The sequence below is a fragment of the Pseudophryne corroboree genome, chromosome 4 (genome assembly GCF_028390025.1).
Source record: "Pseudophryne corroboree isolate aPseCor3 chromosome 4, aPseCor3.hap2, whole genome shotgun sequence".
NCBI lineage: Eukaryota > Metazoa > Chordata > Amphibia > Anura > Myobatrachidae > Pseudophryne > Pseudophryne corroboree.
Window position 1 is genome coordinate 131,325,571 of NC_086447.1, and position 27,678 is coordinate 131,353,248.

Here is a 27,678-nt window from a genome sequence, read left to right on the forward strand (position 1 = left end):
GCAGTGACTTCATAAATCAACCCACAGGTGTCCTGTACAAGGGACTATGAGAGTGATCAAGAGCCTGTAGTGCATTTCTAGACATGTTGTTCTGATGCACATACCTGTTTCTCTGACGTCCTAGTGGATGCTGGGAACTCCGTAAGGACCATGGGGAATAGCGGCTCCGCAGGAGACTGGGCACATCTAAAGAAAGCTTTAGGATCACCTGGTGTGCACTGGCTCCTCCCCCTATGACCCTCCTCCAAGCCTCAGTTAGATTTCTGTGCCCGACGAGAAGGGTGCACACTAGGGGCTCTCCTGAGCTCTTTGTGAAAGTTTTAGTTTAGGTTTATTATTTTCAGTGAGACCTGCTGGCAACAGGCTCACTGCATCGAGGGACTAAGGGGAGAAGAAGCGAACTCACCTGCGTGCAGAGTGGATTGGGCTTCTTAGGCTACTGGACATTAGCTCCAGAGGGACGATCACAGGTTCAGCCTGGATGGGTCACCGGAGCCGCGCCGCCGTCCCCCTTACAGAGCCAGAAGAGCGAAGAGGTCCGGAAAAATCGGCGGCAGAAGACGATCCTGTCTTCAGATAAGGTAGCGCACAGCACCGCAGCTGTGCGCCATTGCTCTCAGCACACTTCACACTCCGGTCACTGAGGGTGCAGGGCGCTGGGGGGGGCAGCGCCCTGAGACGCAATAAATCGATAAAAAAACCTTATATGGCTAAAATAAATGCATCACATATAACTCCTGGGCTATATGGATGCATTTAACCCCTGCCAAAACATACAGAAAAAGGATGATAGGCTCCGCCCCTTTCTCGGCGTCCTTATCTCCTCAGCACACTGGCGCCATTTTCCCTCACAGCTCAGTTGGAGGGAAGCTCCCTGGCTCTCCCCTGCAGTCACTACACTACAGAAAGGGGTTAAAAAAGAGAGGGGGGCACAAATTAGGCGCAGTATATAACAATACAGCAGCTATAAAGGGAAAAACACTTATATAAGGTTATCCCTGTATATATATATATATATATATATATATATATAGCGCTCTGGTGTGTGCTGGCAAACTCTCCCTCTGTCTCCCCAAAGGGCTAGTGGGGTCCTGTCCTCTATCAGAGCATTCCCTGTGTGTGTGCTGTGTGTCGGTACGTTGGTGTCGACATGTATGAGGAGAAAAATAAGGAGACGGAGTAGAGTGTCTGAAATTGTGTTGTCACCCCCTAGGGGGTCGACACCTGAGTGGATGTACTGTTGAAATTGCGTGACAGTGTCAGCTTTGTATAAAAGACAGTGGTTGACATGAGACAGCCGGCTACTCAGCTTGTGCATGTCCAGACGTCTCATACAGGGGCCCTAAAGCGCCCGTTACCTCAGATACAGATGCCGACAGGGGTACTGACTCCTGTGTCGACGGTGAAGAGACAACCGTGATTTCCAATAGGGCCACACATTGCATGATTGAGGCAATGGAAAAAGTTTACACTTTTCTGATAATATGAATACCACCAAAAAAAGGGGTATTATGTTTGGTGAGGAAAAACTTCCTGTAGTTTTCCTGAATCTGAGAAATAAAATGAGGTGTGTGATGATGCGTGGGTTTCCCCCCGATAACAATTGATATTTTCTAAAAAGTTATTGGCAGTATACCTTTTCCCGCCAGAGGTTAGGGTGCGTTGGGAAACACCCCCTAGGGTGGATAAAGCGCTCACACGCTTGTAAAAACAAGGGCTCTACCCTCTCCTGAGATGGCCGCCCTTAAGGATCCTGCTGATAGAAAGCAGGAGCGTATCCTAAAATGTATTTACACACATACTGGTGTTATACTGCGACCAGCAATCGCCTCAGCCTGGATGTGCAGTGCTGGGTTGGCGTGGTCGGATTCCCTGACTGGAAATATGATATCCTAGATAAGGACAGTATATTATTGCCTATAGAGCAATTAAAAGATGCATTTCTATATATGCAGGATGCACAGCGGAATATTTGCCGACTGGCATCAAGTATAAGTGCGTTGTCCAATTATTCCAGTAAAGTGGTCAGGTGATGCGGATTCCAAACGGCATTTGGAAGTATTGCCTTAAAAGAGGGGATGTACCCCAGGTCGCCTCTCAAAATAAGACGCCGTATTATCAGGCGCAGTCCTGGTTGGCAAGCGGACAAAAGGGTTCCTCTTTTCTGCTCGTGACAGAGGGAGAGGAAAATGGCTGCAGAGATCAGCCAGTTCCAAGGAACAGAAACCCTTTTCCGCCGCTGCCAAGCCCTCAGTATGACGCTAGGGCTTTACAAATTCAGGCACGGTGGGGTCCCGTTCTCAATGAATTTCAGTGCGCAGTGGGCTCACTCGCAAGTAGACCCCTGAATCCTTCAGATAATATTTCAGGGGTACAAATTGGAATTCGAGACGTATTCCCCTCGCCGTTTCCAAAAGTCTGTTTTACCGACGTCTCCCGCTGACAGGGAGGCAGTTTTGGAAGCCATTCACAAGCTGTATTCCCAGCAGGTGATAATCAAGGTACCCCTCCTGCAACAGGGAACGGGGTATTATTCCACACTATTGTGGTACCGAAGCCAGACGGCTCGGTGAGACCGATTTTTAAAATCTAAAATCTAAAATCTTTGAACACTTGCATACAGAGGTTCAAATTCAAAATTGAGTCACTCAGAGCAGTGATTGCAAACTTGGAAGAAGGGGACTACATGATGTCTCGGGACATCAAGGAGGCTTACCTTCATGTCAAAATTTACCCTTCTCACCAAGGGTATTTCAGGTTATGGTACAGAACTGTATCAGTTCGGACGCTGCCGTAGGGATGGTCCACGGCACCCCGGGTCTTTACTGAAGTAATGACCAAAATGATGATATTCCTTCGAAGGAAGGGAATTTTAGTTATCCTTTACTTGGACGATTCCCTGATAAGGGTAAGATCCAGGGAACAGTTGGAGATCGGTGTAGCACTATATCAGGTAGTGTTGCGGCAGCACGATTGGATTTTCAATATTCCAAAAATCGCAGCTGGTTCCGACGACTTGTCTTCTGTTCCTAGGGATGATTCTGGACATAGTCCAGAAAGAAGGTGCTTCTCCCGGAGGAGAAAGCCAGGGAGTTATCCGAGCTAGTCAGGAACCTCCTAAAACCGAACCAAGTCTCAGTGCATCAATGCACAAGGGTTCTGGGTAAAAATGGTGGCTTCCTACGAAGCAATCCCATTCGGCAGATTCCACGCACAGTGGAACCTTCTGGACAAATGGTCCGGGTCGCATCTTCAGATGCTTCAGCGGATAACCCTGTCACCAGGGACAAGGGTATCCCTCCTGTGGTGGTTGCAGAGTGCTCATCTTCTAGAGGGCCGCAGATTCGGCATTCGGGACTGGGTCCTGGTGGCCACGGATGCCAGCCTGCGAGGCTGGGGAGCAGTCACACAGGGAAGGAATTTCCAGGGCTTATGGTCAAGCCTGGAGACATCTCTTCATAAAAACATTCTGGAACTAAGGGCCATTTACAATGCCCTAAGTCAAGCGAAACCCCTGCTTCAGGGTCAGGCGGTATTGATCCAATCGGACAACATCACGTCAGTCGCCCACGTAAACAGACAGGGCGGCACGAGAAGCAGGAGGGCAATGGCAGAAGCTGCAAGGATTTTCGCTGGGCGGAAAATCATGTGATAGCACTGTCAGCAGTGTTCATTCCGGGAGTGGACAACTGGGAAGCAGACTTCCTCAGCAGACACGACCTTCACCCGGGAGAGTGGGGACTTCACCCAGAAGTCTTCCACCTGATTGTAAACCGTTGGGAGGAACAAAAGGTGGACATGATGGCGTCCCGTCTAGACAAAAAACTAGACAGATATTGCGCCAGGTCAAGGGACCCTCAGGCAATAGCGGTGGACGCTCTGGTAACACCGTGGGTGTACCAGTCAGTGTATGGGTTCCCTCCTCTGCCCCTCATACCAAAAGTACTGAGAATCATAAGAAGGAGAGGAGTAAGAACTATACTCGTGGTTCCGGATTGGCCAAGAAGGACTTGGTATCCGGAACTTCAAGAGATGCTCACGGACGAACCGTGGCCTCTACCTCTAAGAAAGGACCTGCTCCAGCAAGGGCCTTGTCTGTTCCAAGACTTACCGCGGCTGCGTTTGACGGCATGGCGGTTGAACGCCGGATCCTGAAGATCCCTACCCTGGTCAAGGCCAGGAAAGACGTAACCGCAAAACATTATCACCGCATTTGGCGAAAATATGTTGCGTGGGGTGAGGCCAAGAAGGCCCCTACAGAGGAATTTCAACTGGGTCGTTTCCTCCATTTCCTGCAAACAGGACTGTCTATGGGCCTAAAATTAGGGTCCATTAAGGTTCAAATTTCGGCCCTGTCGATTTTCTTCCAAAAAGAACTGGTTTCAGTGCCTGAAGTTCAGACATTTGTAAAAGGGGTACTGCATATACAGTCTCCTTTTGTGCCTCCAGTGGCACCTTGGGGATCTCAATGTTGTGTTGAGTTTTCCTAAAGTCACATTGGTTTGAACCACTCACCACTGTGGACTTAAAATATCTCACATGGAAGTGACGAGTTAGCCCTGGTTTCAGCCAGGCGGGTGTCAGAATTGGCGGCTTTATCATATAAAAGCCCTTACTTAATAGTTCATTCTGAAAGGACAGAATTGAGGACTCGTCCTCAAATTTTCTACCTAAGGTGGTTTCTGCATTTCACATGAACCAACCTATTGTGGTACCTGCGGCTACTAAGGACTTGGAGGATTCCAAGTTGCTTGACGTGGTCAGGACCCTGAAAATACGTGTTTCCAGGACGGCTGGAGTCAGAAAATCTGACTCGCTGTTTATCCTGTATGCACCCAACAAGCTGGGTGCTTCTGCTTCTAAGCAGACGATTGCTCGTTGGATTTGTAGTACAATTCAGCTTGCACATTCTGTGGCAGGCCTGCCACAGCCAAAAATCTTAAAATGCCCACTCCACAAGGAAGGTGGGCTCATCTTGGGCAGCTGCCCGAGGGGTCTCGGCTTTACAACTTTGCCGAGCAGTTACTTGGTCAGGAGCAAATACGTTTGTAAAATTCTACAAATTTGATATCTTGACTGAGGAGGACCTGGAGTTCTCTCATTCGGTGCTGCAGAGTCATCCGCACTCTCCCGCCCGTTTGGGAGCTTTGGTATAATCCCCATGGTCCTTACGGAGTTCCCAGCATCCACTAGGACGTCAGAGAAAATAAGAATTTACTTACCGATAATTCTATTTCTCGTAGTCCGTAGTGGATGCTGGGCGCCCATCCCAAGTGCGGATTGTCTGCAATACTGGTACATAATTATTGTTACCAAAAAATTCGGGTTATTGTTGTAGTGAGCCATCTTTTCTAGAGGCTCCTCTATTATCATGCTGTTAACTGGGTTCAGATCACAAGTTGTACAGTGTGATTGGTGTGGCTGGTATGAGTCTTACCCGGGATTCAAAATCCTTTCTTATTGTGTACGCTCGTCCGGGCACAGTATCCTAACTGAGGCTTGGAGGAGGGTCATAGGGGGAGGAGCCAGTGCACACCAGGTGATCCTAAAGCTTTCTTTAGATGTGCCCAGTCTCCTGCGGAGACGCTATTCCCCATGGTCCTTACGGAGTTCCCAGCATCCACTACGGACTACGAGAAATAGAATTATCGGTAAGTAAATTCTTATTTTTTGATTCTTGTTATTGTGATGTGATACTCTCAAAAAACACTGAGGCAGATGTAAATCTAACCTTTATGTATTCTTTCTGTCTGCAGCAAACCTGGACTCCATGCTGTCTGATTATGACATAATCTCATTATCTGGCATCCAGCAGCACTCTGTGAGGAAACGGGACCTGCAGACACAGTCTCAGGTGGAGAGAATGATGGAGTTCACAGCCCTGCACAGGTAATCAAACCCTCAATGGTCCCTCATCCTTTAGCCCTGCATACTGACTCTCCTAGAACATCACCATGGCCTGCTAGATAGTGCACAGCAACAATCCAACACAGGGTTCGTGGTGGTGTTTTATCCATAAAACAACAACAAAATGACGTAATGTAAGAGTGGTCCAACCGTGCAGTTCTTAACAAGTTAACAGCTTTACATATATACATAATAACCCGCAAAGGCCACCAGGTGACAGATCCTGCACACAGCAGCTTGCATTCTAGAGGGACTATGGGTGAACGCACAGAGGAGAAGAGCAGAGTGCGATATTGCAGACGCTGGTGGAGGGGTGGTAGGCTTCAATAAAAAGATGAGTTTTATAGGTATGTTTTATGGCTGGGAGGATGGATGAATGTCTTGTGTAACGTGAGACTGAATCCCAGAGATTGGGAGTAACATTGTATATATCCTAGAGCCGGCCATGGGAGGTGGTTGTCGCGGAGGAGGAAAAAGGAGAAGATGTGGAAGTCATTGGAAGAGAGAAGAGGTCTGGGGGTGGTTGGTAATGATGCTGGAGATGTAGGGCGGAGCAGATAAGTTTAGGTCACTGTAGTTGAGTGAGGAGAGTTTGAACTTGATTGTAAGTGGGACCAGGAAGCCAGTAGAGATACAGGCAGGGGGTTGCAGACAAGAAGTGACAGCAGAGTAAAGTGAGGTGGGCAGTGATGTTGAGAATAGATTGAATGATCGTCTAGAAGGGGGTCTAGGAGTTCCTGACCTCCTTAAATACTATAGAGCTGCCCACTTAACCACATGTGTCCTTTGGCACGATAATCCTGGACACAGAATCTGGACGCAGCTAGAGGCTACCACACTCCACAGATATTCCCCCTACAGCTTGCTCTGGTGTCGACCGAATAACCGTCCCCCCGCTTCCTCGCTGTTACCCACAGTGACATTTACCCTTGCCATATGGGACCTTTGCTCACGTCTTTACCGGCTACGCTCCTTTCACCCTCTACTCACCCCTCTGTGGTACAAACCCGGCATTCCCGCCAGGGGAGAACCACTTAGCTTTTGATTCCTGGACCAGCCATAACTCACTCTTCCTTCTAGACATCGCTCCTCTACATACATTCCCCACGTTTGACGACTTACAATCCCGTTTCTCGCTCCCACGCTCAACCTTTTATCAATTCTTGCAGATACGCCACTTTTTCGCCTCTACCTCCGGAACACCGCCCGTGGGAGGTAAAACGAGCTTTGAATCCCTCTGCTGCACCTGCCAATCAACTAAAGGCTTACTCTCAACTATATACCAAATCTTATTAGCTCACAACTCACCCCTGAAGGAACCCCACGAAGTAGCGTGGGAGCGGGAAGTAGGTGAAACCCTGACGACAGATGAGTGGTCTGAGATTAGGCAGGAAATTTCCACGAGCTCCATTTCGGTCCGAATTAAAGAAAATGCCTACAAATTATATTACCGTTGGTACCTGGTACCATCGCGTCTCCATTCAATTTACCCCTCCTGCTCAGACAGCTGTTGGCGTCAATGTGGCCAGCGCGGAACCCTGCTGCATATTTGGTGGAGCTGCCCGCAAATTAAGGGATATTGGACTAGGGTCCATAGACTTATTTTTAAGGTCCTCGGATTGACGATCCCGATGTCACCTCTCTATTCCCTGCTCTCTCGCCCAATACCTCACACCCTTCGCCACCAACAAAAGCTAATTAAGCATATCCTAAATACGGCCAAATGCCAAATTGCGGCTAACTGGAAATCTCTGTCGCCCCCCACAACCCCTGCTACCATTAATGCTATATGGCAAACTTATAGATTGGAACGTATTACAGCGGTTCTCCGGGACACCCCAGATAATTTTACCAATACGTGGTCACCCTGGACGTCACACTTCGGTGCTGAACCTCCACTAACTACCATATAAGATAATGGGAACCATCACAATACCCTATCCAACTAAGGATAATCTGACGCACTGCCTAGGCGACTGGGACCGCCCGACCATTCCTCCCTTTCCTCCCTTACCTCCCTTCCCAATCCTCCCTCCCTTCTTTTTTCTCCTCTCTCCTTGCCTCTTTTCTCTTCTACTTCTAATGTTAAGTTTACTCTTTGTTCTTCTTTTTTAAGCTATAATGCTTCATTAAGAGTTATTCCTTCGCCCTTAGCTACGGTACATACCAAATGTTTTACACTATCTATTGACAGCTCTCTATACATAGGCATGCATGCCTGTTTGATTCTTCACTCACTCGATGTTGTACATAGGTAGATATTCTGCCGCTGCTATTTGACAGTTAACTGCGATATGTACCAATGTGTGATACCTGTAATGTATACCTTACGAACATCTTGTTAAAAGTATAAAATTCAATTAAAAAAAATTCTCAAAAAAAAAAAAAAAAGAATAGATTGAATGGGGGTGAGGCAGGAGTTTGGTGAACCGTTGAAGAGTAGATTGTAGTAATCTAGACAAGAAATAAGAAGGTGAGTGGGAGTTTTCTTGGCTTCCAGTATAAGAAAGGGTCGGTCCTGGAAATGTTATGAAGGTAGAAACGGCAGGATTGGGAGAGAGACTGTGATCAGAATCAAGGATTACACCGCAACAGCGGCATAGACGAGAGGGTGCTAAATATGGTTCTAACAACATTGACCATGGTATCAACTCTGTGCATGACATTGGCTCTTCTCTGAGCGCTGCTGTGTCATACTGGTCCAAGAGAAATTGTGGAGTACATGGCAGCGGAGGAGAATTCTGTAACCTGCCATCTGCTAATAAAGCCATGTCTTCCTCCTGGCATGTTACAGGGACAATGTGGGCTCAGGTCGCCTCTGAGTAAATGTGGCTGAGCAGCTGTGATGTGTGCCATGCGCAGGAGCTACTGATCAAGTGGGTTCATAATAAAGGATGAGGGAGTCATTGATAGTACGGCAGGGCAGTGACGGGATGGGAATAAAGGAGTTAGAGACTGTGCATGGTCAGCTGGTTATTAGCGGACACCATATAAAGAAATTGTAAAAATTTGCCTGGCTCCTTCACTTGGGGTTCATTCCGCCTTGATCGCTAGCTGCCGTTCGCAGCGCAGCGATCAGGCTAAAAATCGGCATTTCTGCACATGCGTTTGCACCACAATGCGCAGGCACGTCGTACAGGTACAATGAGCATCGTAGGTTTGCACAGTCTAACGAACATTCCTGTCGTACGGTGGAACGCAGGAAGATTGACATGAAGTGGGCGTTTCTGGGTCTCAACTGACCGTTTTCAGGGAGTGTTTAGAAACGCAGGCGTGGCAGAAACAATGCAGGCATGGCTGGGCGGGTGTGTGACGTCAAAAGCCGCCCCTCCATTGTTAGAATCAACGCACACGAAGAGTAACTACAGGGCTGGTGTTTTTCACAAAAAGATTTTGCAGGCGCTCTGCTGCACAAGCGTTCGCACTTCTGCAAAGCGAAAATACACCCCCAGTGGGCGGCGACAATGCGTTTGCACAGCTGCTAAATACTGCTAGCGAGTGATCAACTCGGAATGACCCCCTTAATCCAGTGAATGGTACTTGAGGCGAAAGGATATGGTTTATCATGTTTTTCAGCTGTGATGTTTGGTGTTTATACGGAATTCCCAGTGTCACTGGCTGATGCCTGGGCTACACCTAACTACCTGGTGTAAGAATATGGGACTGGAGAATGTGTGGCATATTTTCAGGTGTGCAGGTTATTAAAAGGTTTATTAACTTTTCTCTTACGTCCTAGAGGATGCTGGGAACTCCTTAAGGACCATGGGGTGTAGACTGGCTCCGCAGGAGACATGGGCACTCTAAAGACTTTAGATGGGTGTGCACTGGCTCCTCCCTCTATGCCCCTCCTCCAGCCCTCAGTTAGGTCCTGTGCCCAGAGGAGACTGGATGCACTGCAGGGGAGCTCTCCTGAGTTTCTCTGAAAAGACTTTAGTTAGGTTTTTTTATTTTCAGGGAGCGCTGCTGGCAACAGGCTCCCTGCATCGTGGATTTTTTTAAATGTTTTTCTCTGACGTCCTAGTGGATGCTGGGAACTCCGAAAGGACCATGGGGAATAGCAGCTCCGCAGGAGACTGGGCACAACTAAAGAAAGCTTTTAGGTCACCTGGTGTGCACTGGCTCCTCCCACTATGACCCTCCTCCAAGCCTCAGTTAGATTTTGTGCCCGGCCGAGGTTGGATGCACACTAGGGGCTCTCCTGAGCTTCTAGAAAGAAAGTATATAATTAGGTTTTTTATTTTACAGTGAGACCTGCTGGCAACAGGCTCACTGCAGCGAGGGACTAAGGGGAGAAGAAGCGAACCTACCTGCTTGCAGCTAGCTTGGGCTTCTTAGGCTACTGGACACCATTAGCTCCAGAGGGATCGACCGCATGGAACTGGCCTTGGTGTTCGGTCCCGGAGCCGCGCCGCCGTCCCCCTTACAGAGCCAGAAGCAAGAAGAGGTCCGGAAAATCGGCGGCAGAAGACATCCGTCTTCACCAAGGTAGCGCACAGCACTGCAGCTGTGCGCCATTGCTCCTCATGCACACTTCACACTCCGGTCACTGAGGGTGCAGGGCGCTGGGGGGGGGGGGCGCCCTGAGCAGCAATAAAAACACCTTGGCTGGCATATATATCACAATATATAGCCCCAGAGGATATATATGTGATAAATACCCCTGCCAGAATCCATAAAAAAGCGTGAGAAAAGTCCGCGAAAAAGGGGCAGAGCTATCTCTCTCAGCACACTGGCGCCATTTTCTCTTCACAGTGCAACTGGAAGACAGCTCCCCAGGCTCTCCCCTGTAGTTTTCAGGCTCAAAGGGTTAAAAAGAGAGGGGGGGCACTAAATTTAGGCGCAATATTGTATATACAAGCAGCTATTGGGAAAAATTCACTCAATATAGTGTTAATCCCTAAATTATATAGCGCTCTGGTGTGTGCTGGCATACTCTCTCTCTGTCTCCCCAAAGGGCTGTGTGGTGTCCTGTCCTCAGTCAGAGCATTCCGTGTGTGTGTGCGGTGTGTCGGTACGGCTGTGTCGACACGTTTGATGAGGAGGCTTATGTGATGGCAGAGCAGATGCCGATAAATGTGATGTCCCCCCCTGTGGGGCCGACACCAGAGTGGATGGATAGGTGGAAGGTATAAACCGACAGTGTCAACTCCTTACATAAAATGACGTAACAGCTATGGGACAGCCGGCTTCCCAGCCCGCGCCTGCCCAGGCGTCTCAAAGGCCATCAGGGGCTCAAAAACGCCCGCTCCCTCAGATGGCAGATACAGATGTCGACACGGAGTCTGACTCCAGTGTCGACGAGGTTGAGACATATACACAATCCACTAGGAACATCCGTTACATGATCCCGGCAATAAAAAATGTGTTACACATTTCTGACATTAACCCAAGTACCACTAAAAAAGGGTTTTATGTTTGGGGAGAAAAAGCAGGCAGTGTTTTGTTCCCCCATCAAATGAGTGAATGAAGTTTGAAAAAGCGTGGGTTCCCCCGATAAGAAACTGGTAATTTCTAACAAGTTACTGATGGCGTACCCTTTCCCGCCAGAGGATAAGTTACGCTGGGAGATATCCCCTAGGGTGGATAAGGCGCTCACACGTTTGTCAAAAAAGGTGGCACTGCCGTCTTAGGATACGGCCACTTTGAAGGTACCTGCTGATAAAAAGCAGGAGGCTATCCTGAAGTCTGTATTTACACACTCAGGTACTAGACTGAGACCTGCAGATAGTGCTGCTGCAGCGTGGTCTGTAACCCTGTCAAACAGGGATACTATTTTGCGAACATAAGACGTTGTCTTATATATGAGGGATGCACAGAGGGATGTTTTGCCGGCTGGCATCCAGAATTAATGCAATGTCCATTCGGTCAGGAGGTTATTAGAGTCCCGACACTGGACAGGTGATGCTGACTTTAAAAGGCACATAGAGCCTTATAAGGGTGAGGAATTGTTTGGGGATGGTCTCTGGGACCTCGTATCCACAGCAACAGCTGGGAAGAAATTTTTTTTAACCTCAGGTTTCCTCACAGCCTCAGAAAGCACTGTATTATCAGGTACAGTCCTTTCGGCTTCAGAAATGCAAGTGTGTAAAACGAGGGAAGAGGGAAAAAGCTGCACCAGTCAGCCAGTTCCCAGAATCAAAATTCTTCCCCCGCTTCCTCTGAGTCCTCCGCATGGCGGGGGGGCTCCACAGGCGTAGCCAGGTACGGTGGGGGGCCGCCTCAAAAATTTCAGCGATCAGTGGGCTCGCTCACAGGTGGATCCCTAGATCCTTCAAGTAGTATCTCAGGGGTACAAGCTGGAATTCGAGGCGTCTCCCCCCCGCCGTTTCCTCAAATCTGCCTTGCCGACAATTCCCTCAGGCAGGGAGACTGTGCTAGAGGCAATTCACAAGCTGTATTCCCAGCAGGTGATAGTCAAGGTGCCCCTACTTCAACAAGGACGGGGTTACTATTCCACACTGTTTGTGGTACCGAAACCGGACGGTTCGGTGAGACCCATTTTATATTTGAAATCCTTGAACACATACATAATAAAATTCAAGTTCAAGATGGAATCGCTCAGGGCGATTATTGCAAGCCTGGAGGAGGGGGATTACATGGTATCCCTGGACATCAAGGAGGCTTACCTACATGTCCCCATTTACCATCCTCACCAGGAGTACCTCAGATTTGTGGTACAGGATTGCCATTACCAATTCCAAACACTGCCGTTTGGACTGTCCACGGCACCGAGGGTCTTTACCAAGGTAATGGCAGAAATGATTATACTCCTTCGAGAAAGGAAGTTTTAATTATCCCGTACTTGGACGATCTCCTTATAAAGGCGAGGTCCAAGGAGCAGTTGTTGGTCGGAGTAGCACTATCTCGGGAAGTGCTACAACAGCACGGATGGATTCTATACATTCCAAAGTCACAGCTGGTTCCTACCACACACCTACTGTTCCTGGGGGTGGTTCTGGACACAGAACAGAAAAGTGTTTCTCCCGCAGGAGAAAGCCAAGGAGCTGTCATCTCTAGTCAGAGACCTCCTGAAACCAAAACAGGTATCGGTGCATCACTGCACACGAGTCCTGGGAAAAATGGTGGCTTCTTACGAAGCAAAATTCCATTCGGCAGGTTCCATGCAAGAACCTTTCAGTGGGACATCTTGGACAAGTGGTCGGGATCGCATCTTCAGATGCATCGGCTGATAACCCTGTCTCCAAGGACCAGGGTATCTTTACTGTGGTGGCTGCAGAGTGCTCATCTTCAAGAGGGCCGCAGATTCGGCATACAGGACTGGGTCCTGGTAACCACGGATGCCAGCCTTCGAGGCTGGGGGGCAGTCACACAGGGAAGAAATTTCCAAGGACTTTGGTCAAGTCAGGAGTCGTCCCTACACATAAATATTCAGGAACTGAGGGCCATTTACAATGCCCTAAGTCTGGCAAGGATGGCGATGGCAGAAGCCACAAGGATTCTCAGATGGGCGGAAAATCACGTCTTGGCACTGTCAGCAGTGTTCATTCCGGGAGTGGACAACTGGGAAGCAGACTTCCTCAGCGGACACGACCTACACCCGGGAGAGTGGGGACTTCATCCAGAAGTCTTCCAACTGTTGGTAAACCGTTGGGAAAGGCCACAGGTGGACATGATGGCGTCCCGCCTAAACAAAAAACTAGAGAGATATTGCGCCAGGTCAAGGGACCCTCAGGCGATAGCTGTGGACGCTCTAGTGACACCGTGGGTGTACCAGTCAGGTTATGTGTTCCCTCCTCTGCCTCTCATACCAAGGGTACTGAGAATAATAAGAAAACGAGGAGTAAGAACAATACTCGTGGTTCCGGATGGGCCAAGATGAGCGTGGTACCCGGAACTTCAAGAGATGATCTCAGAGGACCCATGGCCTCTGCCGCTCAGACAGGACCTGCTGCAGCAGGGGCCCTGTCTGTTCCAAGACTTACCGCGGCTGCGTTTGACGGCATGGCGGTTGAACGCTGGATCCTGAAGGAAAAGGGCATTCCGGAGGAATTCATTCCTACGCTGATTAAAGCCAGGAAAGATGTAACTGCAAAGCATTATCACCGCATATGGCGGATGTATGTTGCTTGGTGTGAGGCCAAAAAGGCCCCAACAGAGGAATTTCAACTGGGTCGATTTCTGCATTTCCTACAAGCAGGAGTGACTATGGGCCTGAAATTAGGCTCCATTAAGGTACAGATCTCGGCTCTGTCGATTTTCTTCCAGAAAGAACTAGCTTCACTACCTGAAGTTCAGACGTTTGTTAAGGGAGTGCTGCATATTCAGCCCCCTTTTGTGCCTCCAGTGGCACCTTGGGATCTCAACGTGGTGTTGAGTTTCTTAAAATCACATTGGTTTGAGCCACTTAAAACCGTGGATCTAAAATATCTCACGTGGAAAGTGGTCATGTTATTGGCCTTGGCTTCAGCCAGGCGTGTGTCGGAATTGGCGGCTTTGTCATGTAAAAGCCCTTATCTGATTTTCCATATGGATAGGGCAGAATTGAGGACTCGTCCCCAGTTTCTCCCTAAGGTGGTATCAGCTTTTCACTTGAACCAACCTATTGTGGTGCCTGCGGCTACTAGGGACTTGGAGGATTCCAAGTTGCTGGACGTAGTCAGGGCCCTGAAAATTTATGTTTCCAGGACGGCTAGAGTCAGGAAAACTGACTCGCTATTTATCCTGTATGCACCCAACAAGCTGGGTGCTCCTGCTTCTAAGCAGACTATTGCTAGCTGGATTTGTAGCACAATTCAGCTGGCGCATTCTGCGGCTGGACTGCCGCATCCTGAATCAGTAAAAGTCCATTCCACAAGGAAGGTGGGCTCATCTTGGGCGGCTGCTCGAGGGGTCTCGGCTTTACAACTTTGCCGAGCTGCTACTTGGTCAGGGGCAAACACGTTTGCAAAATTCTACAAATTTGATACCCTGGCTGAGGAGGACCTTGAGTTCTCTCATTCGGTGCTGCAGAGTCATCCGCACTCTCCCGCCCGTTTGGGAGCTTTGGTATAATCCCCATGGTCCTTTCGGAGTTCCCAGCATCCACTAGGACGTCAGAGAAAATAAGATTTCTCTGACGTCCTAGTGGATGCTGGGAACTCCGTAAGGACCATGGGGAATAGCGGCTCCGCAGGAGACTGGGCACAAAAGTAAAAGCTTTAGGACTACCCGGTGTGCACTGGCTCCTCCCCCTATGACCCTCCTCCAAGCCTCAGTTCCTCAGTTAGATTTTTGTGCCCGGCCGAGAAGGGTGCATTCTAGGAGGCTCTCCTGAGTTTCTAAGAAAAAGTTCAGTTTTAGGTTTTTTATTTTCAGTGAGACCTGCTGGCAACAGGCTCACTGCATCGAGGGACTAAGGGGAGAAGAAGCGAACCTGCCTGCTTGCAGCCAGCTTGGGCTTCTTAGGCTACTGGACACCATTAGCTCCAGAGGGACCGAACACAGGCCCAGCCTCGGAGTCCGGTCCCAGAGCCGCGCCGCCGGCCCCCTTACAGAGCCAGAAGCAAGCAGAGGTCCGGAAAAATCGGCGGCAGAAGACATCAGTCTTCAACAAGGTAGCGCACAGCACTGCAGCTGTGCGCCATTGCTCCTCAGGCACACTTCACACTCCGGTCACTCCGCTAGGGGGGGGGGCGCCCTGAGCAGCAATGAAAAACACCTTGGCTGGCGAAAATACACCACATATAACCCCCAGGGCTATATGGATGTATTTTAACCCCTGCCAGAATTCACCAAAAAGCGGGAGAAAAGGCAGCCGAGAAGGGGGTGGAGCCTATCTCCTCAGCACACGGGCGCCATTTTCCATCACAGCTCCGCTGGAAGGACGTCTCCCTGACTCTCCCCTGCAGTCCTGCACTACAGAAAAGGGTAAAAAAGAGAGGGGGGGCACTAATTTGGCGCAGTTTTGATAATAACAGCAGCTATAAAGGGAAAAGCACGTTATATAGTGGTATTCCTGTCTATATATAGCGCTCTGGTGTGTGCTGGCATACTCTCCCTCTGTCTCCCCAAAGGGCTAGTGGGGTCCTGTCCTCTATTAGAGCATTCCCTGTGTGTGTGCTGTGTGTCGGTACGTTTGTGTCAACATGTATGAGGAGGAAACTGATGTGGAGGCGGAGCAATTGCCTGTAATGGTGATGTCACCCCCTAGGGGGTCGACACCTGAGTGGATGGGCTTATGGAACATAAGACAGCCGGCTACTCAGCTTGGGCCTGTCGGGGCGTCTCAAAGGCCATCAGGGGCTCTAAAGCGCCCGTTACCTCAGATGGCAGATACAGATGCCGACACGGATACTGACTCCAGTGTCGACGGTGAAGAGACGAATGTGACTTCCAGTAGGGCCACACGTTACATGATTGAGGCAATGAAAGATGTTTTACACATTTCTGAGATTACAAGTACCACTAAAAAGGGTATTATGTTTGGTGAGAAAAAACTACCCGTAGTTTTTCCTAAATCTGATGAATTAAATGAAGTGTGTGATGAAGCGTGGGTTTCCCCCGATAAAAAACTGATAATTCCTAAAAAGTTATTGGCATCATACCCTTTCCCGCCAGAGGATAGGGCACGTTGGGAAACACCCCCTAGGGTGGATAAAGCGCTCACACGCTTGTCAAAACAGGTGGCACTACCGTCTCCTGTTACGGCCGCCCTTAAGGAACCTGCTGACAGAAAGCAGGAGAATATCCTAAAATGTATATACACACATACTGGTGTTATACTGCGACCAGCAATCGCCTCAGCCTGGATGTGCAGTGCTGGGGTGGCTTGGTCGGATTCCCTGACTGAAAATATTGATACCTTGGATAGGGACAGTATATTACTGACTATATTTGCATTTAAAAGATGCATTTTTATATATGCGTGATGCACAGAGGGATATTTGCCGACTGGCATCAAGAGTAAGTGCGCTGTCCATTTCTGCCAGAAGAGGGTTATGGACGAGGCAGTGGTCAGGTGATGCGGATTCCAAAAGGCATATGGAAGTATTGCCTTATAAAGGGGAGGAGTTATTTGGGGTAGGTCTATCAGACCTGGTGGCCACGGCACTGGCTGGGAAATCCACATTTTTACCCCAGGTAGCCTCTCAACATAAGAAGACGCCGTATTATCAGGCGCAGTCCTTTCGGCCCCATAAAGGCAAGCGGGCAAAAGGCTCCTCTTTTCTGCCCCGTGGCAGAGGAAGAGGAAAAAGGCTGCAGCAGACAGCCAGTTCCCAGGAACAGAAACCCTCTCCCGCTTCTGCCAAGTCCTCAGCATGACGCTGGGGCTTTACAAGCGGACTCAGGCACGGTGGGGGCCCGTCTCAAGAATTTCAGAGCGCAGTGGGCTCACTCACAAGTGGACCCCTAGATCCTTCAGGTGGTATCTCAGGGGTACAAATTGGAATTCGAGACGTCTCCCCCTCGCCGTTTCCTAAAGTCTGCTTTACCGACGTCTCCCTCCGACAGGGAGGCGGTATTGGAAGCCATTCACAAGCTGTATTCTCAGCAGGTGATAATCAAGGTACCCCTCCTGCAACAGGGAAAGGGGTATTATTCCACGCTGTTGGTATACCGAAGCCGGACGGCTCGGTGAGACCTATTTTAAATCTAAAATCTTTGAACACTTACATACAGAGGTTCAAATTCAAGATGGAGTCACTCAGAGCAGTGATCGCGAACCTGGAAGAAGGGGATTATATGGTGTCTCTGGTCATCAAGGATGCTTACCTCCATGTCCCAATTTACCCTTCTCATCAAGGGTACCTCAGGTTTGTGGTACAGAACTGCCACTATCAGTTTCAGACGCTGCCGTTTGGATTGTCCACGGCACCCCGGGTCTTTACCAAAGTAATGGCCAAAATGATGATACTCCTCCGAAGGAAAGGAGTTTTAAATTATCCCTTACTTGGACGATCTCCTGATAAGGGCGAGATCCAGGGAACAGTTGGTAGTCGGGTTAGCACTATCGCAAGTAGTGCTGCGGCAGCACGGTTGGATTCTCAATATCCCAAAATCGCAGCTGATCCCGACGACACGTCTTCTATTCCTAGGGATGATCCTGGACACAGTCCAGAAAAAGGTGTTTCTCCCGGAGGAGAAAGCCGGGGAGTTATCCGAGCTAGTCAGAAACCTCCTAAAACCAGGCCAAGTCTCAGTGCATCAATGCACAAGGGTCCTGGGAAAAATGGTGGCTTCCTACGAAGCAATCCCATTTGGCAGATTCCACGCAAGAACATTCCAGTGGGACCTGCGGGACAAATGGTCCGGATCGCATCTTCAGATGCATCAGCGGATAACCCTGTCCCCAAGGACAAGGGTGTCTCTCCTGTGGTGGTTGCAGAGTGCTCATCTTCTAGAGGGCCGCAGATTCGGCATTCAGGACTGGGTCCTGGTGACCACGGATGCCAGCCTGCGAGGCTGGGGAGCAGTCACACAGGGAAGAAATTTCCAGGGCTTGGGGTCAAGCCTGGAGACATCACTTCACATAAATATTCTGGAGTTAAGGGCCATTTACAATGCTCTAAGCCAAGCAAGACCTCTGCTTCAAGGTCAGCCGGTGCTGATCCACTCGGACAACATCACGGCAGTCGCCCACGTAAACAGACAGGGCGGCACAAGAAGCAGGAGGGCAATGGCAGAAGCTGCAAGGATTCTTCGCTGGGCGGAAAATCATGTAATAGCACTGTCAGCAGTGTTCATTCCGGGAGTGGACACGACTTCCACCTGGGAGAGTGGGGACTTCATCCAGAAGTCTTCCACATGATTGTGAACCGTTGGGAAAAACCAATGGTGGACATGATGGCGTCCCGCCTCAACAAAAAACTGGACAGGTATTACGCCAGGTCAAGGGACCCTCAGGCAATAGCTGTGGACGCTCTGGTAACACCGTGGGTGTACCAGTCGGTGTATGTGTTCCCACCTCTGCCTCTCATACCCAAGGTACTGAGAATTATAAGACGGAGAGGAGTAAGAACTATACTCGTGGCTCCGGATTGGCCAAGAAGGACTTAGTACCCGGAACTTCAAGAGATGCTCACAGAGGACCCGTGGCCTCTGCCTCTAAGAAGGGACCTGCTCCAGCAAGGACCCTGTCTGTTTCAAGACTTACCGCGGCTGCGTTTGACGGCATGGCGGTTGAACGCCGGATCCTAAAGGAAAAAGGCATTCCGGAGGAAGTCATCCCTACCCTGATCAAGCCAGGAAGGATGTGACCGCAAAACATTATCACCGCATTTGGCGAAAATATGTTGCGTGGTGCGAGGCCAGGAAGGCCCCAACGGAGGAATTTCAACTGGGTCGATTCCTGCATTTCCTGCAAACAGGAGTGTCTATGGGCCTCAAATTGGGGTCCATTAAGGTTCAAATTTCGGCCCTGTAGATTTTCTTCCAGAAAGAACTGGCTTCAGTTCCTGAAGTTCAGACGTTGTCAAGGGAGTGCTGCATATACAGCCTCCTTTTGTGCCTCCAGTGGCACCTTGGGATCTCAATGTAGTTGTGGGGTTCCTCAAATCACATTGGTTTGAACCACTTAAATCTGTGGATTTAAAATATCTCACATGGAAAGTGGCCATGCTGTTGGCCCTGGCTTCGGCCAGGCGCGTGTCAGAATTGGCGGCTTTATCTTGCAAAAGCCCCTATCGGATTTTCCATTCGGACAGGGCGGAATTGAGGACTCGTCCTCCGTTTCTCCCTAAGGTGGTGTCAGCGTTTCACCTGAACCAACCTATTGTGGTGCCTGCGGCTACTAGGGACTTGGAGGACTCCAAGTTGCTAGATGTTGTCAGGGCCCTGAAAATATCCTGTATGCACCCAACAAGCTGGGTGCTCCTGCTTCTAAGCAGACTATTGCTCGTTGGATTTGTAGTACAATTCAGCTTGCACATACTGTGGCAGGCCTGCCACAGCCAAAATCAGTAAATGCCCATTCCACAAGGAAGGTGGGCTCATCTTGGGCGGCTGCCCGAGGGGTCTCGGCTTTAAAACTTTGCCGAGCAGCTACTTGGTCAGGGGCAAACACGTTTGCAAAATTCTACAAATTTGATACCCTGGCTGAGGAGGACCTGGAGTTCTCTCATTCGGTGCTGCAGAGTCATCCGCACTCTCCCGCCCGTTTGGGAGCTTTGGTATAATCCCCATGGTCCTTACGGAGTTCCCAGCATCCACTAGGACGTCAGAGAAAATAAGAATTTACTTACCGATAATTCTATTTCTCGTAGTCCGTCCCAAGTGCGGATTGTCTGCAATACTTGTACATAGTTATTGTTAACTAAATCGGGTTATTGTTGTAGTGAGCCATCTTCCTAGAGGCTCCTCTGTTATCATACTGTTAACTGGGTTCAGATCACAAGTTGTACGGTGTGATTGGTGTGGCTGGTATGAGTCTTTCCCGGGATTCAAAAATCTTTCCTTATTGTGTACGCTCGTCCGGGCACATTATCCTAACTGAGGCTTGGAGGAGGGTCATAGGGGGAGGAGCCAGTGCACACCGGGTAGTCCTAAAGCTTTTACTTTTGTGCCCAGTCTCCTGCGGAGCCGCTATTCCCCATGGTCCTTACGGAGTTCCCAGCATCCACTACGGACTACGAGAAATAGAATTATTGGTAAGTAAATTCTTATTTTTACTCACCGGTAAATCTATTTCTCGTAGTCCGTAGTGGATGCTGGTCGCCCGTCCCAAGTGCGGATTGTCTACAATACTTGTACATAGTTATTGTTAACTAAAGGGTTATTGTTGAGCCATCTGTTGAGAGGCTCAGTTGTTTTCATACTGTTAAACTGGGTATGGTATCACGAGTTATACGGTGTGATTGGTGTGGCTGGTAAGAGTCTTACCCGGGATTCAAAATCCTTCCTTATTATGTCCGCTCGTCCGGGCACAGTGTCCTAACTGAGGCTTGGAGGAGGATCATAGTGGGAGGAGCCAGCGCACACCAGGTGACCTAAAAGCTTTCTTTAGTTGTGCCCAGTCTCCTGCGGAGCCGCTATTCCCCATGGTCCTTTCTGAGTTCCCAGCATCCACTACGGACTACGAGAAATAGATTTACAGGTGAGTAAAATCTTTTTTCTTTTTTTTTTTTTTTTTGAGTGTCTTTTTTGGGGTGAGGGTAACACCCTATTTTTTGAATGTCCATTGGCCTGCGGCTGGTCAGCGCAATTTCTTGTGGGTGTAAATTGTCTCGTCGTCCCTGCATCGTGGGACTGAGGGGAGAGAAGCAGACCTACCTAAATGATAGGCTCTACTTCTTAGGCTACTGGACACCATTAGCTCCAGAGGGTCGGAACACTGGTCTCACCCTTGTTGTTCGTCCCGGAGCCGCGCCGCCGTCCTCCTCACAGAGCCGGAAGATAGAAGCCGGGTGAGTATAAGAAGAAAGAAGACTTCAAAGGCGGCAGAAGACTTCTGATCTTCACTGAGGTGTACCGCTGCGCGCCATTGCTCCCACATTCACACACACTGATGGCACTGTATGGGTGCAGGGGGGGGGGGGGGGGGCGGGCGCCCTGGGCAGCAATTATAAACTTCTAGGGACACTGGCATATATATATATATATATATATATATATATATATATATATATATATATATATATATATATATATATATATAATTTATTTATTTCTCTTACATCCTAGAGGATGCTGGGGACTCCGTAAGGACCATGGGGTATAGACGGGCTCCACAGGAGACATACGGGTATATGCAATTGCGGTCGAATTCCCAAAAATGCCGAAAAACTGGACATTTACGCCAAAAAAAAAAAAATTCAACATTTTCGGCAAAAAAACGGACTTTCCAAATTCGACTTTTTGAAATTCGACATTAGTCAAATTCGACATTTCTGCAATGGTACAAATGCGGCAATTCGACAAAAGTATATTCAATTGAAGTTTGGAAATTCGACAACAGTGCTTTTAGACAGTAAATTTGTCATTTTCAATCCGACACACTTTGGTGGTGGAATCTAATAAAAAATTTTAAAAACATGTTTTTTTTGGTGTGTTTTTTTTTATTGGTAAAAGCATATCTATTTATATTAGAAGGGATTAGGTACTTGGTTTGTCTATTTTGGAGGCACAAGTATTATTTATATATTTGTAAAAATATTTTATTTTTATTTTTAATGGAATGGTAAAAATCAGAAAAAAAATTGCGTGGGTCCCCCCTCCTAAGCATAACCAGCCTCGGGCTCTTCGAGCCGGTCCTGGTTCTAAAAATCCGGGGGAAAAACTGACTGGATCCCCCGTATTTTTAAAACCAGCACCGGGCTCTGCGCCTGGTGCTGGTGCAAAAAATACGGGGGACAAAAAGCGTAGGGGTCCCCCGTATTTTTTACACCAGCATCGGGCTCCACCAGCTGGACAGATAATGCCACAGCCGGGGGTCACTTTTATACAGCGCCCTGCGGCCGTGGCATTAAATATCCAACTAGACACCCCTGGCCGGGGTACCCTGGGGGAGTGGGGACCACTTCAATCAAGGGGTCCCCCCCCCACCAGCCACCCAAGGGCCAGGGGTGAAGCCCGAGGCCGTCCCCCCCCCCCCCCATCCAAGGGCTGCGTATGTGGGGCTGATAGCCTTGAGAAAAATGAACGAATATTAGTTTTTCCAGAAGAACTACAAGTCCCAGCAAGCCTCCCCCGCAAGCTGGTACTTGGAGCACCACATATGTTGACCCGCTGACTGCCACGCCCCCCTCGTCACTGAAGAATCCAGGGTACCTGTGAATAAAATTATACTCGCCAGATCCCCAGTGTCCAGATTATAATCCACGTACTTGGCAAAAAAAAAAAACCGAACACCCGGACCAGGCGGACTGAAAGGGGTCCCATGTTTACACATGGGACCCCTTTCCCCGAATACAGAGACCCCCCGTGACTCCTGTCACAGAAAGGTCTTTTCAGCCAATCAGGAAGCGCCACTTCGTGGCACTCACCTGATTGGCTCTGCGCGTCTAAGCTCAGATGCGCATTGCACAGCTCCCTCCATTACTTTCAATGGTGGGAACTTTGCAGTCAGCGGTGAGGTTACCCGCGGTCAGCCGCTGACCGCAGGTAACCCCACCGCTGACCGCAAAGTTCCCACCATTGAAACTAATGGAGGGAGCTGTGCGATGCGCTGTCTGACAGCTCCGACGCGCATACAGCCAATCAGGAGAGTGCCACGACGTGGCGCTTCTTGATTGGCTGAAGAGACCTTTCTGTGACAGGAGTCACGGGGGGGTCTCTGTATTCGGGGAAAGGGGTCCCATGTGTAAACATGGGACCCCTTTCAGTCCGCCTGGTCCGGGTGTTCGTTTTTTTTTTTGCTAAGTACGTGGATTATAATCTGGACACTGGATCACGTGAGTATAATTTTATTCACAGGTACCCCGGATTCTTCAGTGACGAGGGGGGCGTGGCAGTCGGCGGGTCAACATAGGTAAGTATGTGTGTCGGCAGGTGTGAAATAAAGTTTTACTTTCACGGTGTGTGTGTCTTTTGTTTTTATTTGGGTATTTTTTTTCCAGTAGAACTACAGGTACCAGCGGGCCTGTTTTTCTCCCGCATGCTGGTACTTGTGGTTCTCCAAGTGCCAGCTTGCGGGGGGAGGCTTGCTGGGACTTGTAGTACTACTGGAAAAACCAATATTCTTTCATTTTTCTCAAGGCTATCAGCCGCCCATCCGCAGCCCTTGGATGGGGGGGGGACAGCCTCGGGCTTCACCCCTGGCCCTTGGGTGGCTGGGGGGGGGACCCCTTGATTGAAGGGGTCCCCACTCCCCCAGGGTACCCCGGCCAGGGGTGAGTAGTTGGATATTTAATGCCACGGCCGCAGGGCGCTGTATAAAAGTGACCCCCGGCTGTGGCATTATCTGTCCAGCTAGTGGAGCCCGATGCTGGTGTAAAAATACAGGGGACCCCTACTCTATTTGTCCCCCGTATTTTTTGCACCAGGCGCAGAGCCCGGTGCTGGTTTTAAAAATACGGGGGATCCCCTGACAGTTTTTTCCCCGGATTTTTAGAACCAGGACCGGCTCGAAGAGCCCGAGGCTGGTAATGCTTTGGAGGGGGGACCCCACGCAATTTTTTTTCGGGTATTTTACCGTTTTTCCATTTTTTTTAAAATTGGATCAAAATCCGTCAAATCGGCCGTTTTTCGACAGCGGGACTGTCGAATCCGTTTTTTATTGAATATGTTGAATTCCGGCACCCACTTGCCGGAATTCGACGGTCCAATTGTGTCGAATTAAAAAACGGGCGAAAAATTGCCGCGATTCGCCGGCAATTGCATATACCCCATAGGCACCTAAAAGAACTTTCTAGTATGGTGTGCACTGGCTCCTCCCTCTATGCCCCTTCTCCAGACCTCAGTTAGATCTTGTGCCCAGAGGAGATGGGGTGCATTACAGGGAGCTCTCCTGAGTTTTCTGTAAAAAGAATTTTGTTATTTCTCTGACGTCCTAAGTGGATGCTGGGGACTCCGTAAGGACCATGGGGAATAGCGGCTCCGCAGGAGACAGGGCACAAAAGTAAAAGCTTTAGGATCAGGTGGTGTGCAGTGGCTCCTCCCCCTATGACCCTCCTCCAAGCCTCAGTTAGGTTTTTGTGCCCGGCCGAGAAGGGTGCAATCTAGGTGGCTCTCTTAAAGAGCTGCTTAGAGTAAAAGTTTTGTTAGGTTTTTTATTTTCAGTGAGTCCTGCTGGCAACAGGCTCACTGCAACGAGGGACTTAGGGGAGAAGAAGTGAACTCACCTGCGTGCAGGATGGATTGGCTTCTTAGGCTACTGGACACTAGCTCCAGAGGGACGATCACAGGTACAGCCTGGATGGGTCACCGGAGCCGCGCCGCCGACCCCCTTGCAGATGCTGAAGAGAGAAGAGGTCCAGAAATCGGCGGCTGAAGACTTCCCAGTCTTCTTAAGGTAGCGCACAGCACGGCAGCTGTGCGCCATTGCTCTCAGCACACTTCACACCAACGGTCACTGAGGGTGCAGGGCGCTGGGGGGGGGCGCCCTGGGCAGCAATGAAAGTACCTATGCTGGCTAAAAATACATCACATATAGCCTCTGGGGCTATATGGATGTATTTAACCCCTGCCAGGTTGTCAGAAAAACGGGAGAAGAAGCCCGCCGAAAAGGGGGCGGGGCCTATTCTCCTCAGCACACAGCGCCATTTTCCTACACAGCTCCGCTGCTAGGAAGGCTCCCAGGCTCTCCCCTGCACTGCACTACAGAAACAGGGTTAATACAGAGAGGGGGGGCATTTTGTGTGGCGATATTATAATATATTAAGATGCTATAAGGGAAAACACTTATATAAGGTTGTCCCTGTATAATTATAGCGTTTTGGTGTGTGCTGGCAAACTCTCCCTCTGTCTCCCCAAAGGGCTAGTGGGGTCCTGTCCTCTATCAGAGCATTCCCTGTGTGTGTGCTGTGTGTCGGTACGTGTGTGTCGACATGTATGAGGACGATGTTGGTGAGGAGGCGGAGCAATTGCCTGTAATGGTGATGTCACTCTCTAGGGAGTCGACACCGGAATGGATGGCTTATTTAGGGAATTACGTGATAATGTCAACACGCTGCAAGGTCGGTTGACGACATGAGACGGCCGGCAAACCAATTAGTACCTGTACAGGCGTCTCAAACACCGTCAGGGGCTTTAAAACGCCCATTACCTCAGTCGGTCGACACAGACACGGACACTGACTCCAGTGTCGACGGTGAAGAAACAAACGTATTTTCCATTAGGGCCACACGTTACATGTTAAGGGCAATGATGGAGGTGTTACATATTTCTGATACTACAAGTACCACAAAAAAGGGTATTATGTGGGGTGTGAAAAAACTACCTGTAGTTTTTCCTGAATCAGATAAATTAAATGAAGTGTGTGATGATGCGTGGGTTTCCCCCGATAGAAAATTATTGGCGTTATACCCTTTCCCGCCAGAAGTTAGGGCGCGTTGGGAAACACCCCCTAGGGTAGATAAGGCGCTCACACGCTTATCAAAACAAGTGGCGTTACCGTCTCCAGATACGGCCGCCCTCAAGGAGCCAGCTGATAGGAGGCTGGAAAATATCCTAAAAAGTATATACACACATACTGGTGTTATACTGCGACCAGCGATCGCCTCAGCCTGGATGTGCAGCGCTGGGGTGGCTTGGTCGGATTCCCTGACTGAAAATATTGATACCCTTGACAGGGACAGTATTTTATTGACTATAGAGCATTTAAAAGATGCATTTCTATATATGCGAGATGCACAGAGGGATATTTGCACTCTGGCATCAAGAGTAAGTGCGATGTCCATGTCTGCCAGAAGATGTTTATGGACACGACAGTGGTCAGGTGATGCAGATTCCAAACGGCACATGGAAGTATTGCCGTATAAAGGGGAGGAGTTATTTGGGGTCGGTCCATCGGACCTGGTGGCCACGGCAACAGCTGGAAAATCCACCTTTTTTTACCCCAAGTCACATCTCAGCAGAAAAAGACACCGTCTTTTCAGCCTCAGTCCTTTCGTCCCCATAAGGGCAAGCGGGCAAAAGGCCAGTCATATCTGCCCAGGGGTAGAGGAAAGGGAAGAAGACTGCAGCAGGCAGCTCCTTCCCAGGAACAGAAGCCCTCCACCGCTTCTGCCAAGTCCTCAGCATGACGCTGGGGCCGTACAAGCGGACTCGGGTGCGGTGGGGGGTCGTCTCAAGAGTTTCAGCGCGCAGTGGGCTCACTCGCAAGTGGACCCCTGGATCCTACAAGTAGTATCCCAGGGGGTACAGATTGGAAGTTCGAGACGTCTCCCCCTCGCAGGTTCCTGAAGTCTGCTTTACCAACGTCTCCCTCCGACAGGGAGGCAGTATTGGAAACAATTCACAAGCTGTATTCCCAGCAAGTGATAATCAAAGTACCCCTCCTACAACAAGGAAAGGGGTATTATTCCACACTATTTGTGGTACTGAAGCCAGACGGCTCGGTGAGACCTATTCTAAATCTGAAATCTTTGAACACTTACATACAAAGGTTCAAATCAAGATGGAGTCACTCAGAGCAGTGATAGCGAACCAGGAAGAAGGTGACTATATGGTGTCCCTGGACATCAAGGATGCTTACCTCCATGTCCCAATTTGCCCTTCTCACCAAGGGTACCTCAGGTTCGTGGTACAGAACTGTCACTATCAGTTTCAGACGCTGCCGTTTGGATTGTCCACGGCACCCCGGGTCTTTACCAAGGTAATGGCCGAAATGATGATTCTTCTTCAAAGAAAAGGCGTCTTAATTATCCCTTACTTGGACGATCTCCTGATAAGGGCAAGGTCCAGAGAACAGTTGGAGGTCGGAGTAGCACTATCTCAAGTAGTTCTACGACCGCACGGGTGGATTCTAAATATTCCAAAATCGCAGCTGATTCCGACGACACGTCTGCTGTTCCTAGGGATGATTCTGGACACAGTCCAGAAAAAGGTGTTTCTCCCGGAGGAGAAAGCCAGGGAGTTATCCGAGCTAGTTAGGAACCTCCTAGAACCAGGCCAAGTGTCAGTGCATCAATGCACAAGAGTCCTGGGAAAAATGGTGGCTTCTTACGAAGCGATTCCATTCGGCAGATTTCACGCAAGAATTTTTCAGTGGGATCTGCTGGACGAATGGTCCGGATCGCATCTTCAGATGCATCAGCGGATAATCCTGTCTCCAAGGACAAGGGTGTCTCTTCTGTGGTGGCTGCAGAGTGCTCATCTACTAGAGGGCAGCAGATTCGGCATTCAGGACTGGGTCCTGGTGACCACGGATGCCAGCCTGAGAGGCTGGGGAGCAGT

General features: G+C 49.4%; 1 protein-coding gene across 3 annotated transcripts in view; it reads left to right on the forward strand.

Annotated features, from left to right (window-relative positions):
* ADAM17 (ADAM metallopeptidase domain 17) overlaps positions 1-27,678 on the forward strand; it is a 214,795-nt gene that overhangs the window by 72,827 nt on the left and 114,290 nt on the right. For all 3 annotated transcript variants that reach the window (XM_063915438.1, XM_063915437.1, XM_063915436.1), the window contains exon 3: positions 5,757-5,889. In XM_063915438.1, coding sequence (XP_063771508.1) covers positions 5,757-5,889 — 133 coding nt within the window. The remainder of the gene's footprint in view (positions 1-5,756; positions 5,890-27,678) is intronic.